Source organism: Lottia gigantea, assembly GCF_000327385.1.
Source record: "Lottia gigantea unplaced genomic scaffold LOTGIsca_1, whole genome shotgun sequence".
Lineage (NCBI taxonomy): Eukaryota > Metazoa > Mollusca > Gastropoda > Lottiidae > Lottia > Lottia gigantea.
Genome location: NW_008706746.1, coordinates 6,002,275 through 6,019,705, shown reverse-complemented (window position 1 = coordinate 6,019,705; position 17,431 = coordinate 6,002,275). Strand labels below are relative to the sequence as shown.

General features: G+C 30.2%; 2 protein-coding genes across 2 annotated transcripts; both read right to left on the bottom strand.

The window, feature by feature from the left end:
• Positions 1-426: 426 nt before the first annotated feature.
• On the bottom strand, positions 427-2,031 carry LOTGIDRAFT_102583 (hypothetical protein; the record flags this gene model as incomplete). The annotated part of the gene is made up of 1 exon (XM_009045761.1): positions 427-2,031. One exon carries the CDS (start codon positions 2,029-2,031, stop codon positions 427-429), a length of 1,605 nt encoding a protein of 534 aa, XP_009044009.1.
• Positions 2,032-3,467: 1,436 nt separating this feature from the next.
• LOTGIDRAFT_208491 (hypothetical protein) lies at positions 3,468-17,335 on the bottom strand. The gene is made up of 11 exons (XM_009045760.1): positions 17,226-17,335; positions 16,679-16,836; positions 12,192-12,302; positions 11,737-11,955; positions 11,300-11,430; positions 11,056-11,103; positions 10,592-10,738; positions 8,975-9,141; positions 6,072-6,248; positions 4,499-4,669; positions 3,468-4,102 (listed from the first exon to the last, which is right to left on the bottom strand). Exons 1-11 carry the CDS (start codon positions 17,286-17,288, stop codon positions 3,962-3,964), a joined length of 1,533 nt encoding a protein of 510 aa, XP_009044008.1. The 5' UTR covers positions 17,289-17,335; the 3' UTR covers positions 3,468-3,961.
• Between the last annotated feature and the right edge of the window lie 96 nt (positions 17,336-17,431).

Genomic DNA, 17,431 nt, shown 5'->3' with positions numbered 1-17,431 from the left:
ACAAATTTAAATATTGGTATCAGTGCCAAATTGATTTTGATTTTTACTTTTCTGATGTCCTTATGCACTATATGAAGATGTCCTGAAAAAGATTTAATAATTACTATATATAGATAAATTTTACATTAAAAAACTCAGGCTTATATTATTTTTAATATTACATCCTATAGCTACACAAAAATAGATATGCTATAGTGTATCAATATTAGGCATAACAAACAGATTTGTATACACATGTATACACTTTTAACTTTACATCATCAAATACAGAAGAAATCATGAACATTATTATGAAGCTGTCTTTGAGTGGACAATGTTACAGCACACAAACGCAAATAGAATAAATAATATAATTACCAAATTCTCTTTGGCAAGTTATGTTACTAGGCACTTGCTCCCCCCAATCGACAAGCCATACAACTAGCACTAGTTGGAGGATAGCTTTTGAAATGCACTTTGTAGTCTATTTATAGACTCATTCTTCCCCAATACCATTAATATTTCTGCTACTGGTGCCGCCTTTTTTAATCCACACAATGACATTCTTATAAATGACATATAATGTTTTGGGGAAAGATTTTCCTCCTTCATATGGCACCGTAAAACTTCCAAAACAACATTTTGTTCAAAAACATTTAATTCTTTTAACCTTTCTTTGCAATCGTGCAAAACTTTTTCTGAGTCTATGACTTTTGAGAACTCTTTCAGTTGATCACTGGTGGGCACTGACCATAATATGTTAAACTTTGGTCCAACTAGCTCACACAGATTGGTCACTCTACCCTCTGAAATTCCCCATTCTAATATCCTAACATAATCATTTTCAGACAATAAAAAAGATTTGCACTTTACAGGAAATGTCTCTTCCATTAATTTTTTAGCCTTTGCTACTAATGTTTGCCTATCATCTTTTAGCTTTTTTACCAGTTGTTTTTTGTTGGACTCTTCAAGAAATCTTGGATCCAATCTGCCACTGTTTGATTTTATCAACTTCACATCAAACAAAGAAATTAAGTCTGAGATATTTAATCCAGTAAGATTTTCAGATTTAAATCCACCTCCTACTTTAGTAACGTAATTTATAACAGCTTCTGGAAAATATCCACTTTGACGCAAATATTCAACCTGAATATCATTTTGGCGTTTTGACAACTTAGTTCCGTTTCTGTTCAAAATAAGTGGCAAATGAGCAAACTTTGGAATTTCCCATCCAAAAGCTTTATATAGCATCACATGTTTTGGTGTAGAAGTTAACCATTCATCACCTCGTAAGACGTGAGTTATTTTCATATGATGATCATCAACTACATTAGCGAAGTGATAGGTTGGAAATTTATCAGTTTTTAAGAGAACTGGATCTCCCTCTATGTCAGCTACATTGTGAGAAATAGGCCCTTTAATGAGATCCTCAAAAGATTCATTTGATGATTCCATCTTTAATCTAACTACAAATGGATCCCCTCTTTCATGTCTTTCCCTAACCTCAGTGGATGTTAAATTTCTACATTTATTATCATATCTAGGTTGTTCACCTCTTCGTGCAGCATCTTTTCTTAATAGTTCAAGTCTTTTAGAAGAACAAAAACAATGATAGGCACTGTGATTATCAAGGAGTTTCTTTATTTCATTTTGATACAAGTCAAATCTTTGAGACTGTAAGTATGGACCATAATCTCCACCTATTTTTGGACTTTCATCTGGAATTAATCCAGCCCATTTCAGGTCATTTTCCAGTTTCTGGGACATACCCTCAATACACCTGGTTTGATCAGTATCTTCAATTCTAATAATAAAAGTACCATTATTTGCTTTAGCAAAAACATAGTTATATAGAGCCGTTCTTAAGCCCCCTAAATGTAACATTCCAGTGGGACTTGGTCCAAACCTAACTCGCACCTTGTCATCACGACCAAGACAGTACAATCTAGCAGGACAGTTCGTTGTACCTGCACCTTTCCCTTTCAAATTCAAAGTCGAAACATGTACACCCGTACCGGTATATCTTCGGAGGCATGACCATCGGACCGTCATCACTACTGTATTTATATTTAACGTCTACACCTATCCATAAAACTGTATACTGTTCTATGACCTATCGTAATATCCAATATTCAATTTTTATTCCATTACTTTCCCAGTCTATTTACTATCACAATAACAATCATGAGTACCATCCGCCATACTCTCTGCACCTCGATCATCCAGTGTCAAACAAAAAATTCGGCAAGAGATATTTGCCACGCGCAGAAAGTAGACAAAATTCAAGTTCAATCTATATGAATTCTTTAGGGTTCTGGCACACATTTTATCAAGTGAAAACCAATAAAAGATATTAAAGCTCATTGGTTAGAACCAATTAAAAATTTGAGAAAATTTTGTGTCAATCGAAAAAGTTGAACATAATTATGCAAATTATTCAATCCTCTGATTAACATTCAGCATAGCATTTTCAGTGAGTGTCACATGCAGTTACAGGAGTACAACCAGTCATGTAAAATTAACAGTTATTTTTTTTTAACATAATTTGCCAGCATATTAAATCTCTTGTTTTCTTTATTTATATGAATATTATCCAAGTTAAAATGAACCACAACGTAAATATGTCATTGACTCAAAATTGAAATGATTCAAGTAGGAACAAATCCATTGATCTAAAAAACAAAAACAAATCCATGTGACATGAGAAAATATCGTTTCGATGAAGCATTATGCAACGCTAGTGTCGCAAATAGACCTCTGTACGGAAAATATTGAATATACCATTTAAAGGGACACTTTTGCCAACCGTTTGATCATAGAACAGTATTCAGTTCTATGGTTTGTTCAATCTTGCCGTAGTCTCAGAGACGAGATTTTTTAGTTTAACTAGTAGTGTTCACAGTTTAATGTCAATATTTGAGCCTTCAAATCTATGAGGTACAGAAGTATTCACGTTTGAAAGATAAAATGTAAAAGTATCTGAAGATCATTCACCAAAATCAACACCAGAAAATGGCAAATCACGGTCTATATTTGGTGGAAATAGTGATTAATGATAAATTACAATTATAAATGATTGAATATAGTTTGGATTCTATGGTCATCATCAGATGAGGTTTCAAGTAGCAAAGGGGCATTTAGATTAAAAATTATTAGCAGCTTTTGTGATAGTGACATTATAAATCACTTAGTTTGGAATTGCTATGACGACATCAGAGGTCTGACTGAAAATTGGAATGTACAAAAACTACCAATGTTCACAATACACATTCAAAGATTGCAAAACCTTTTTGTAAACCTCACTTATGAGCTAATAAATCTGTTTTTTTTTCAGTACCTATCAGAGAAAGATATTTGAATTTGGGCCATTGAACAGGATTGATGACAAGGACCCTGTATAATTAAGAATTTGTGATTCCCAGCACATAGTGTTCATTTTCAAAATTGGAATGAGTACTTCGAACTGGGAGACTTCAAATTAGTAGAATAAGAGAACAAATAATATCAAGTTTATTTCAGAAATAACAAATAACAAATCAATAAGTAAGAAGATGACTAAATGAATTATTCTGTTAATTGACTTCACACCTATTAGAAAACCTTTCCGAAAAGTAAAACAACGAAAATGAAAGGTTATCTTTCATGGAGTTAAAGATTCTTATGTTTTATCCTATTCATATATCCTAGTATTTCAAAATACTAGAACAACATAGGGGTTTCCAATTACAAAAAAATGTTCAATTAGAGTAATATATCACAATAAATCATTCAATTTAATTCTAGATAATGAAAAAGGAAAGAATAAGAAATAGAAAAGGAATAAAAATTGATTCAAGCAATATTTTTTACAAAGTTAGAAACAGGGATTTAAAAGAGTATCAATTTTCAAGAAAGGAGACATTTAAATTAAAAATACAGAATTAAAAAAAAAATAAATACAATATTTCAAATGAACTAGAACGTATTTGTTTTGGTCATCTTACTACATTCTTATACCACGTAATTTCATAAAGGGTTTAACTAACAATGGCTGTTTGATCTTGGGTTTAGGTGGGAAGACTTCTGCTACACTCTCTGTTGTTGGAAATCTTTTATTATATATATCAGGATATGTTTTCTGAAACTAAACAATAAAACTTTGATTAGATTACTACTAACAAGACTGTAACATCAACTGAAAGAAAGCAACCACACAGTTCACTTTATCAGTCAAAGTTTATACATAATATGCAGTGTTTTTTCGGGCAACTGTTTCACAAATGATCATTTTCAGGGGGTTGATTTGGGATTTATAAACACTATTGCTGATTAGCTTGAGCTATTTCTCAAACAGATGGTGAATGTGTCCCTTTAATACACATAAGACAGACACACAATTAAACAATGTACAGGAAAACAGCACACAAACCATTTGTCTTTAAATTTCATGATTCAACTGAGAAACATGTCGTAATCTTCTTACCCCCCACCCAGGATGATTAAATATTGGTTATATGATTTTATATCAGGAGAGCCTCACCAATTTTAAACGTTTACGTTTCTCCTTCTCAGTCATATTGGTATCAATTATAATGCCTTCCAGTAAAGACACTAAAGCTTTCTGGGAATTCTCGAATTTGATGTGTTCAAACTGTTCAACTCCAACCTGTTGACAGTAATTTAACGTTGGATCGTTGGGTGAATACATAATCTGAAATTGCACAAAGCATGCCACACTTTAGCAAGCTATAAGCCTGCAAGGTAGACATGTGCACAATTTCTGTTAAAATATTTTGGTGGTATATATTTTAGAGTTCCAAGTTCAAGAACATATTTGTACCCTTTTCTTCAAAATTAAAGAAACTGCTTCCAATACCATGGATCCATCACACCAAATAAAAGCATTGCAATTGGCTTGTGCCATGGAAAACAAAAAATCAACTACCACCAAAAACAAAATAAAAATTGTGCACGCCTGATCCACTTGCTTTCAACATAAATTAAAATAAAAACCAAAAAATAAAAAAACAAAATAAAAGTATAAGGAATGTGTTAGTAAAAATATTCAAGTTCAAAGTTAAATTTAAATGAAATAGGTTAATTTTCATTACTTTATATCACTAAATATAGGCAAATCTATTAAAAAATTTTCCCACTCATATCTAAAAGTAGATTCTAATTGATGAGATAATTTGGATGTATCATGAAGTGAAATATCTTTGATTTTATACCCTGCAACTTGTTGGCAAAAGATTGAACGTAATGCATAAATGTAATGAGAGAATACAAATAAAACTTTTAAAAATCTTCTCAATTGTAGATTAACAATATTTGAATACCAATCATCTAAGTTAATCATAAAAAATGTTGGCACTAAGTTTTTATTTTGGTACATGAATAGTGGAAATTATTAACTTTTTCCAATAGTGAAAACAAAGCCTAATTTGCAACTTAAACAAATTTTGTTTCCTGGGACTTATTATTGAAAATTCAAAATTTTTCAGTTTGTTTTAATATTCTAAATATGCCATCCATGCATTATATTAATATGCAAGTTTACGTTTTAAATTATTAAATTATTATTATGTGCTTTTTAAATGCTACATACTATTGTGATATGGATATATATTATAGGATTGGGTTTCAAAATTAAAGGTAAATGCAAAAAAAAAAACTAAAGGCAAGCATTAGAAAAAACAGTGAAGAAAGCAAATTAAGGCGTGCACATTTTCAATACAACCCTCATTAAAATATTGAAAAGATTTGTACAAGGGGTATACCCTTATGTGCCTTTTCAATATTTAAAAAACAAACTACAAGCAAACTAACAGTGAAATAAGCATAAACAACCCATAACCAAAATAAACCGAATGACAGAATTATTTGTTTTAGAAGCCAATAGAGCTCAATTTAGCTATTCTATCACTATCAGAGAGAAAATCAGGTCTAGCTCTCTTTGCTTGTAAAACAATTATAGACTCTCATTGTCACCATTAGACATGCTTTTTCCTTTCTGGCTGTCATAGTGACATCTAGCTAACAGAACAGCCTCTTGAAGAGTAAAGAATGATAAATCATCACTTGCTTCACTTAAATTGCAAAAATTTATTAACCTTAGGTTTCTGTAAAGTTGTTAGCCTTTCCTCTACAGCTATTTTTAATTCTGTTGGAACACTGAATATTTCAGTATGATGATCCATTAAAAAGGCAACAAGTTGAATCACTAAAACTTCATCCATTTCATTTCTATCATTACAACTTAATATACAGCGATAAAATGTATGTAATACCTGGAATAAATTAAATAGTGTTTTATTATTTCTTGTGTAAAGGAATAATATCCGGCCTTACTGAAACTGGGTTTGAAGCTTTTAATTATTATCTCTGCCATAAATGCTTATCTCAGGTCACTTCAAAGAAAAAGATTTAAGTATCTAAAGTCATTGTGCTCCACCATATTAAAAGATGTAGAACGAAATAGCAAGATAATTGAAATGCTTGCCATAAATTTAATGATTTTGTAACCCATTGTGTGTTAAATCAATATGTAACATTCAAGACTTGCGTTCAACAGTTTTTCATTTTAAAGGGACATGAACTTGACACGTTGTTTATGGGTATTTGTGACATTTAGAGGGGTCTTTAAAAAGCATGTATATCTTTCCATTTTTCAATGTAAATTTTTGAATTAGGATATGTGTTTAATTCTAAATTCTTTATTTTATTCAAACATCTACAAAGGTCGAATTTACTAGGGTCAATATTTAAGAGTTTACATTTATAAATATAATATTTTGTCAAATATATTAAGTGGTTTGCAAAGAACCACTGTGGTTTGGTTTTGAATTTCGTTTTGTCCACAATTCCAAAATGATAATATTCTGAAGATAATTTAATTCTAATTTCATTTGTGTATAAAATTTCATTTAATTTACCTAAAACAACTTGAACATAAGGACATAGAAAAAAAAGATGTTCAATCGTTTCAGGGCAGGAGTTACAGAATGTATAAAGTGAGCATTCTGTTAATTTACATTTCAAAAGCTTTTCATTGGTGTATTTTACTCGATGTAAATACTTTTATTGAAAATTTCGTAATTTTGAATTGGAACAAACGGTAAAATTCATTGTAAATATATCTTTCACATATTTGTAATCTATTTGTTGTTTTATGAGATTTTGCCACTTAACAATAGATTTAGGAGTTATATATTCACGTTTGATCAAATGGTCATATACATCCTTAGGTTTAATTATATCTAATGTTTTACTATATATTTTCTTTATCAAGTTATCAATATCATCTAATATATTTTGAAAAACGATAGGCTGTAATATATTGTCATTTTCTTTAGTTGATTTTAAAACTATACTTTTGAGGTTCTGTATAATAAGATTTTCGGACAAGGTAAAATTTGTAGATATTGTATGAACATCTTCAACATGAATTATACCTTTAATGAATAACTTCAAATTATAAGTATTGAATAAGATGTTTGTATTATTCCATATTATTTGGGTCTGTAAGTTTCTGTATTGATCAATATTTCTAGTATAAATAAATTTCCAGTCCTCAAGCAATTTATTATAGAAAGGTATGTTAATTTTTATGTTTTTGTCATAATTACAGGCAAAAAGAAGTTGACCTCCATAATTTTTCAAAATGAAGTTAAAAGTTGTAGAACAAATCGATGACTTATCAAACAAAAACTTTTTTATCCAAAAAATAGACATTTTAGAAATAAACTTAGATCGATCATATTCAAACCACAATTTTGTATATCTTGGTTTATTATTTTCCTTTTGACTTTATCTGGACCGTTCCATAGAAATTTATAAACTTTTTCATTGAACTTTTTGATTATTTTTTCAGGTATATATATAGCTTTCGATGGATACAAAATTTTGGGTAACATAAAGGATTTTATTACTTGAATTTTTCCTATAAGAGTAAGGTTTCTTGTGCTCCATTTTGAAATAACTGTATCAATATCTGTCAATTTATTTTCAAAATCCAATTTATACTTTCAGTTTTGTTTAGTGTAAATGATATTCCTAATATTTTTATTGGTTCATTATTAACTTTCAATTTTAATAATTTCATACATTTTTCAAATTCTTCTTATAGATAAATTAAGATTCACTGCATCAGTTTTTGAAATGTTAATACTCAATCCAGATACTTCTTTGAATAAATCTAATAATTCAAAAAGGTGCCTAGCAGATTTATATTCTCTTAATAAACATGTTAAATCATCAGCAAATGATATACATTTTAGTTGCTCATTACCAAAGTAAATTCCTGTAATCTTTTGGTTGTTTCTAATATTATGAAGGAGAAATTCTATTACAAAGTTGAAAAGATTAGCACTCATTGGATCACCTTGTCTTACTCCTTTAGATATGTTGAAATATTTAGTAGTGATTCATTGTTCATTACAGAGCAAGTGATATTTTTATAAAGTGTTTTTATCCAGCGTATAAAATTTTTACGAAAACCAAAAAGTTCAAGAATTTTATACATACAGTCATGATTGATACTATCAAAGGCTTTCCTAAAATCAATTGCAAAAAGGAATCCTACTATCCTTTTATTATTAGCTAGATCTATACAGTCATATATTATTCTTAAATTTTCATGGATATGGCGGCCTGGAACAAACGCTGTTTGATTTGGGTGGATGAGGGAGCTGAGAAATGGTTTAATTCGGATTGATAAGGCTTAACTGGCAATTTTTACGTCAACGTTAATTAAGCTAATTGGACGCCAATTACTGAGTTCAGTTTTATCTTTAGAATCTTTTGGAATTAGTTTTATAATAAACTGCCTTTGGCTTGTTGATAATTCTTCGTTTTCGAAAGCAGTATTAATAGAATTTAAGAAATAGGAAGATACATCGGACCAAAATGTTTGTAAAATTCGACAGATAATCCAATAAAATAAGGGACATGAACTTGTGGATTGGTTTATTTGTGTAAATGAGCCTCTGTGAATAACACTTTTTAAAAAACTTACCAAACTTCGAGTAGATTGAGATGAATCTAAATTCATCTCTGTATTATTACACATTTTAAACATCAATTTGAGGAGAAGTTGTAGCTTCCTTCTGTTAGCTGGTGGAAGAATTAAACAAACGAGTTGTAAGGCTTTCTTAGCTTTTTCTTCTGATGTGAGTGAGTCATCTGCAATAACAAGAATACAAAACAATAAAATAACAAGTCATCATTCTGTAACTGTTATGGTATCAAAAAGTGCATCACAGAGAATGCTTATAGGATACAAGAGGTTTATTTTGAGTATGTGAGCCATGTGTTATATTGGTGATAGTGATGTCATTATCTGATCAAGTTGTTCACTACAGAAATCAGAAAGGTACATTTTGGCTTGTTAGTGTAAAGTTCTTGTGAACTTTGCATGTTAATTTTTTTACAGAAATCATATGAATTTGGGCATTTATAGCAGATCTGTCAGCTTAAAGCATAAGCTTACCATTCACTTACCATGTGAGATTGGCTTGCCATTTTCTTCTGTTTCTGTTTGTGAAGGTTCTGTTTGACCTCCTACTAATATATCAGGTGTTGATGAACTCAAACGGCGGTTGGTTTTCATTGTTTTAGATCCATCTAAGATAGGTTGATAACTAGTTTCATATGAGGAAGTACTTGTTGGTCGAGACAGACGACGTCCAGATCTACCATGTCTAGGTAAAGTTCCATATTGATTTGCTGAGACAGGTGTGTCCGAATGATGTAAAGATTTTGATAAATTAACACTGTGTCTGCTATACTTTGAACTTCCAGATCTATTTTGGCAATATCGGCGTTTGGCACGATCTAATCCATCCAATGATTTCACACGGGTAAAATTAACTCCCGAGTCAGAATTAGTATTATTTGACCGTTCAGTTGATAGATCAAAGTGTGTTTCTAGAGGCATTGCAAATTCTTCTTCATCACTGCTCTGATGACCATAATCTGTAGACACTCCTTGACTAAAATACACTCTGGTAACAGTTCGATTATCAGGTCCAAATGCTGTTTCATAATGTGTAATTGGAAAACTATTAGAATCATAGGCAGTAGCACTATCAAATCTTGTTGAGTCTAACACAGGTTCTATATGAGATAAATTTAATGTTGAAGCACTAGTTAATCGAACAGGTCTAGAAACATTAGATTTTCCAAAACTTGCAGATCGTGTGATGTCTAACAGTAAGTTTTCTATAGATGGATAGCACCAGGGTGTTCTAGGGGTTGACCGTCCAGAGTTAGATTGATTGTTTATATTAGGTGAGGAATGGCGAGGTAATCGGTCTTCTGTACAGGCTGTTTTTTTAAAACAATACAAAAGATTAGAATGAAAGTATCAAAGATCTAAGGGGTTCTATAATTTGTATTAATTAAAAACAAATGTTGACTACTTCTAACAAGACATTATATTTTTACAAACACATTCTAATACAAACCATTTTTAGAACCATATAAGTTTTTAAAGTTGATGCTCATGATATTTTGTAACATAATTACAAAGAAAATTTAGAAACAAGAAACTTCAACAACAAAATCAATATTTATTTCAAAATTTCATCTTTTGAACTGAATACTTCAGTAACAAAATATTTAAAAAAATTACACATACCATAAACATTTGTAATAACTTCATACATATTATAGGTCATTAAAGGTTCTGATAAACTATTGAAATAATCTTTTACTACACCAAAAACATCTTTTTCAAATCCTGCATAATTTGGTAAGTTTTCCTCTACTTTTTCTGGCCCTAAAAAGGAAATGAATCATACTTAATATTGTATTTTAAAATTCAAGGTAATCGTTATTTCTTCATATACATTCTAGTGTTCATAAATCAAATCATATCTCATGCAGACAAAAATGTCACAGACTGACTGATCTCAGAAAGAGGAAAACCAGAATACAAAATCTATTTTTTTTTATATAAACAACCCACCAAAACAAAGTCAACCCTCTCATTATCCATGATATTAAATAAATACTTCATAACGCAGGACCTTTTTGTAGAATTACAATTCAATTCATGTTACATTACAACTAAATATAGCTGAGAATATTACTTACATCTAGCTAGGCATTTCATAGCTGACATGGCCCATGGTGGTAGTTGTTCTAAAAAGAAAAAAAAACATTTAAAATAAGATAATGACTGCACAATATGAATTGATTAACAAATCTCCACATTTCACAATATGATTATTAAAACTAATACGAGCACTATTTATAATTGTAAAAAAAGCCATCTAACCCAATAAAATGAACCGATCTTTGGGGTGTGATCTGTTAGTGCATATCAAGAAAAAGTTACCTTTTATGTCAACATTTGTAACTAAACCACTTTTATTAATATAAATACAATTATGCATAATATTATGACCAGAAACAAGATGGCTGTCCATTATATCAGTCAAGTTCTCAATACCAATGGTAGATTGTAACCTGTAAGGATAAATATCATGAAATTGAGTAAACCGGATATCTGAGCCTTATTTGGTTGTGTCAACACTTTTTGCCACTGACCTGCAAAATTCGGAGCATGTAACAAGACATCAGGGCTCCCCAATCAGATTGATGAATGGGACAATGAAAAAAGTGTTATATTACAGGACATGAAATTATGCATTGTAGACATCAAAATCAATTCCATCTTGTTATAAAATGTATATATCTGAGCCTTGCTGGGTCAACACTGTTTGCAATAGGCAGGGTCAAATAAAACAACCTTGCAAAATTCTCTTTCCATACCTTGATAATGAAAATGTTTTCCATACATCTTCAATTTCATCGGGTGTTAATATTTTAGCAACTAAATGGCAACTTCTGAGATCATCTTCATTAAACTGTTTACAAGGTTTATCATGTGTGGTGGTTGGGGAATCACAGTTTATTAAGTTTTTATGAGTAGAGAGAGGTGTTCTAGCTGTCGATGTGGTAGCTTTCGTGGGAGAAGATTTATGTGTGAATCTATACGAAAAATATCAATATCAGTAATGAAACTAGATTGTTAATATTAAATCAAAATTTTATATTTCCATTCTTTTCCTTAGTTATCAGTTTCACCTATAATAAGATATGGAGGCTTTGTGAATGTGTACTCAAAAGTAAGTAACTTTCTAGTAATAAAGATACAATCAACTTTTGGACACAGAAACTTATGGCCATGTAGATTTAAATTAATGGAAGATGCGAAAATGGCACACCTGTATAGTCTTCCATTCTCAGCAAAATCTGCTCTACCATGTTTTGGACCTCGGACATCTTCAAATACACCAGCTTTGTATATTTTCTGTAATAACTGAACTGTTTGAACTCTGAAACAATAAAAGTCAAAATGTGAACTTAATTATTTTAACAAGTCCTTGAGGTTGCAACAAAAAATATAATTCTGGTTACTATTGAGTTCATTCATTCATTTGTCATAATCTGTTTTACGAAAGATCTACTTTGCTGCTTTAACATTAACAGATTTCTTTCATAGAAATGACAATGGGCAGGTGACTTTAGTAACAATAACTATTATTTAAACTGGATTAGGTAATACTATAATAATAGACTAACAATCTGTTACAGAACTTCTGGGATAAGAATAGTCACTATAAATCATGAATAAACATGTAGAATATCCTCAGGCTGTGTTTTATCTAATGAGAGGCCATGAGTAAAAGTGTTAAATTTGTGTTTCTGATGTAATCTGATGTCATTTTCAAGTTGAGGTAACAGCAGACAATGATGTATGAAATAACATACTTGAGATTTTCTTATCATCTGCCTTTTTACTGCCAAGTTAGTTTAAAACAGGGAAATCTGTTCAGAATGTCATTCACTTTAACATTCAATGCCAGGATTAACTTTTATTTCAAGAGATAGTTACTGAACATTTGAATGAAATGAGTAATGATAAGAATTCAGTATAGACAATTAGGGAGACAAAACTAATCAGATTTATGTCTGAACATTAGCTACAGGGCAAATCAATCTGTTACAATAGGTGATCTACGGAAGGAAAGATAAAAGAAGTATGGTATTATAATTAATGACTATTGCTACAGGGACAATATAATCATATTTAACTGATAAATATAAACGCCTTGTAATTTTTTGAATTTCATATTTCTACTGGTTCCTAGTGTCTAAAATTTGGTTTTATTTATGGGCTTAAACAAAAAAAGCCTACTGATTATTCAAAAAGTATTAGGATTCCTTTCAAATTAAGATTCTTTCCAGACTGCATGGATACAAATTATGTAATAAGTTCAAAGGTCATAAGGAGTGACTGAAGAATTATATTATATACCGTTAATGAAAATTCCCTGTAGGTTTCTCTGTACCCAAAAGCTTTTTAAAATACGAAGGGACTCATTTCTAATAATGAGCTTATCGCAACATTAACATTTCTTTTACAACAAGTGAACTAGTAAGCTAACAGCAATAGGGATAAGTATAATGAATAATCTTATTCAAGGATGGGGCTGTTAAAATGAGATATAAGTATTAAACGTATGTCACAAAATTTTAAGAAGATTAAAACTTTTATCAGTGCTGAACAACATTTCAATATAGACTTAATTAATTCTTATCAGATAATCTAACTTTACAACATATAACCCTACCATAGTTATCACCAACCAATATTCCCTTCAGTGTAAACCACAGAATGAAATTAATCTATTAGTAGCCTTTTTGATTAGATTTTAAAATATGTAATTGTAATATTTTACACTTCACTAATAACAAATTATTTTGGCAGTGAAAATAAAAAGACAAGGGTCCCTTTAAAATATATTTTCTAATTCTTAATGTTTCCTTTCTGAAGAAATGATCAAACATTAGGATATCCGTTGGTAAGATGTGATGAGTCTGTTATGTTAGAAAATCAATAATAGAATTTCTCAAACCCTTTAACTTAGATTACCTGGATATTTACATAAAATGAGATTGTTACAAATCAATAAGGTTAATGAATTAATGGATGAATAAATAAAAGAGGATGAATGATTTTATTGTTCTTTTATTGAATGGCAACTTCGCTTCACTTTTACAGAATTCACTGGACATATTTTATTGATACTTTATATTGCATTGGTATTATCACTCATCCCTGAATTACGATGATTAAAAGGAAATTGGTAATAAACAATAGCTGATCAAAACAATAACATGTTTATTATGGATGTTGAAATCTGTTTTTTAGTCCAGTATGAGTATGGCATACTTCCACTCCTATAGACAAATCAATTCTATGAAAGGTTTAGTACCTTTTCTGCTTCATTGATAAACCCATTGCAGTAAGCTTATTCATCAAAAGTGACTATTGTTGCACAAAATCTGTGAATGAACATTGAGTCACCCATCGAGTCACTTAATCAATCAGATATTTTCTTTATTTCACCTCACAATTGAATATAATTTGTCTGATGTCAACTCTTTTCGTTTTATTTCTTTTTTAAATTTCTAAAACTTTTAGTGTACTTTGAGTACAGTTCCATTATTGATGAAAAATGGAATTAAACATTTGAATATCTATCATTATGTACATTAAGAATATAATATAAAGATTGGAGAGAACTAAAAGAAAGATGTTTTAGCAAGGAACTGGGTTAATGAGTAAAATAGAAGTATATTATGTATAATATAGATCATATCATACTAATTATCAATATCTGTACATTATTGGTCAATATCAATCAATTAATAACATATCAATTATGGGTTTAACCAGTTTTTATTTTATACCTCTATACTTTATTATTGATTATATAGATACACTGTCATGGTAATACAGAATCAGGTTAATCTGTACATCATTTTTTTTTATTGCAACAAAATAGATAAATGGACAAAAAAAGACAATTGCCACATATATGTACTTTAATATTTAGACAGAAGGTCAAAAACCTAGAGATTTTGCTATCAGGTCACAAAATTGTTAAATAGTTTGTCACATTACATCAAATTTAAAGTTGCAAATCTGGAGAGACTTGTATTAACAGCATTATTAAGTCAGGGTCAAAACTTCTATTATATATATCATCAACATAATTACATGTATCCTAATAGTCAGATTCCTTGCAAAACCAGATCGTAGCTTTCAACCACACATAAACTTTGTCATGTACCACTGTAAACGAATGCAAATAATTCTTTTATAGAGTTTATCATACATTTAAAAATTTAAAACACTTTGGAAACTGTGAAAGTATTTAAGTAGTTGTGTTAGGAACCGGTACCGTATTATATTTTTTTGACTAGTTGAATGCAAAATTTGTCGCAATTTTCAAATGGGTGCACAAGAAACACTGATGAGTAATGATGCAATGAAAATTTAAATAAGTGTAAAGTACACAAATTGGAATTTCTAGATTCAGTCAAAACAGATTTTGTGCTTTTTTGGGGGGTCGATTTGAGTCTGGCATTAATGTAAATAGTCTTCAGAAATACTAGAAAATTTTGAGCTGAATGAGCTGTGAAATGGGTGAGCCAAAAGAAAATTTAGTAACAAATTTGATACCAGTACTTTCTAATGTTTAGATATAATGACAAAAGCTTATAAAGTAGGAGAGGCTGGTACTAAGCTTATAGTACCCAATACTTTGAGGTTCCACATTGGCTAAAGGTTAATCTTTTCCACTAATCTCCCAGCAGGATCAAATTAGGTTAATCTCGTTAATCCAGTGGGGGTTAAGTGTCAAGTTTTTGACAGTTTAAGAAAACAATAATAAAGGTTTTAACACTTCATGTCATTAAGGAAGTGAGGTCTTTATTTCTTTAATTAGGAAATTGTACAAGTTTTATTTTATATTAATTTTTGTTCTTTTCTTTGCCTTGGTATGAGTGCTAGTTGTTCTGAAAATGGGTATAATCATCTTTTCTGAATGTCTTACATATATATATATTTCTAAACCTGCTCTGTCCTGGGTCAAATATTGATTCGATTGACTCACTAGTTAAAACAACATTCTGGAGGTCCAAAAATATTTGCAATATTATCAATATTAGCTGCATGTTGTGAAACCTATACACCAAAAATTAGGATAACTGTGTCCTTTGAAGTATATGAAAATTTGAACGAAAAAATCCAGCCATTAATTTTTTAACACTGAAAAAATTTCGAAAGTGTACATAGGGTTACGTATGGTAACCCTTTTTATGTCTGTTATGCTTTTTTGAAGCCATTAGAAAAATACTGTACGGATTTGAGTAAAATAAACTACTAAATGTAGGGTAATATGTCTCAAAAGTACTCTGAAGGTTTCAACTTATAATATCGAGACATTATAAAGCCAAACACCAAAACTAGGTCAAACTGATAATTAACACTTTGCACTCTCCGACTTAATTAACCCTTTAAAAACAAATTCAATTTCATGAAGAAGATACATAGCATACCATACTTTCTGCTACCAGTACCGTATATACGATGTTTTTGATATTGAAAACTTTTTACAAAAAAGCGGAATGTCCCTTTAACTTTTAAGGGCCAAAAAGAATAAGCTGACATTTCATACTGTAATAGTTTGAGGACCACTCTCTCTTGGCACCCCAAACATGTCAGATTGACTTAATAGTTCAAAAGTAATGTTTTGTACAAATAACATTTGCAGTATTAACATGGACATTTTATCTTGTAGGATTTCTAGAAACAATTGTGTTAAATGTTGCATTAAGACAATTAACCTATGGTACTTACTTTGTTACTTCCTTTTCAAAATTGGGATTATTATTCATATAATTGTGAACCCATTCTACAGCTGCTGATGCAACAAAACAATCTTCATGTGTTCTCATGTAACGCCTGTGTTTTCCACATGGCATTTCATTTCTAAACATATAAATTACATCATTCCACTGAAAAAAAAAGAATTAAATAAATAAAAAATGATTTTCAAATGCCAACCAAGTGAAAAATCACATTATCGCACCGTCTTCTTAGTAGTTTTAATCTATAAATTGGATAAAAAAAAATATAGACAGCATATAAACAAAATATTGACCATTTATAATTTGACAATTTATCATTCATGATTGCAATATGACCAATGTACAAAATTTCATTCACATAATACAATTTTGTCAACTTAATGGTAAGCCTACAATTCCAACCCCAGACAGTTTCTCATTCGTTTTATTTGCCAACTTGGCAGCCAAAGCAAGAAACTCTTCAATTCTGAAATAAAAATTGAATTATTAAGTAATAAGTCTATTAGAATTATAATTCTAACTGTAAATAGACTTACAAGTTTTGTAGCTCTATATGGTCCCATATAAACATCCGAATCAGAACTAGACCGTTTCTCCATTGTTGAAATTTAAGAAATTTGTAACAATACATCCATGTGAACCATTCGAACACCTGCCAGTGAATGACAACAGGACGCTATCTTTCAGTTTAAAACACCCTCTTTATTCTGATTGGTTAAAATCAAACATCTATTACAGAATG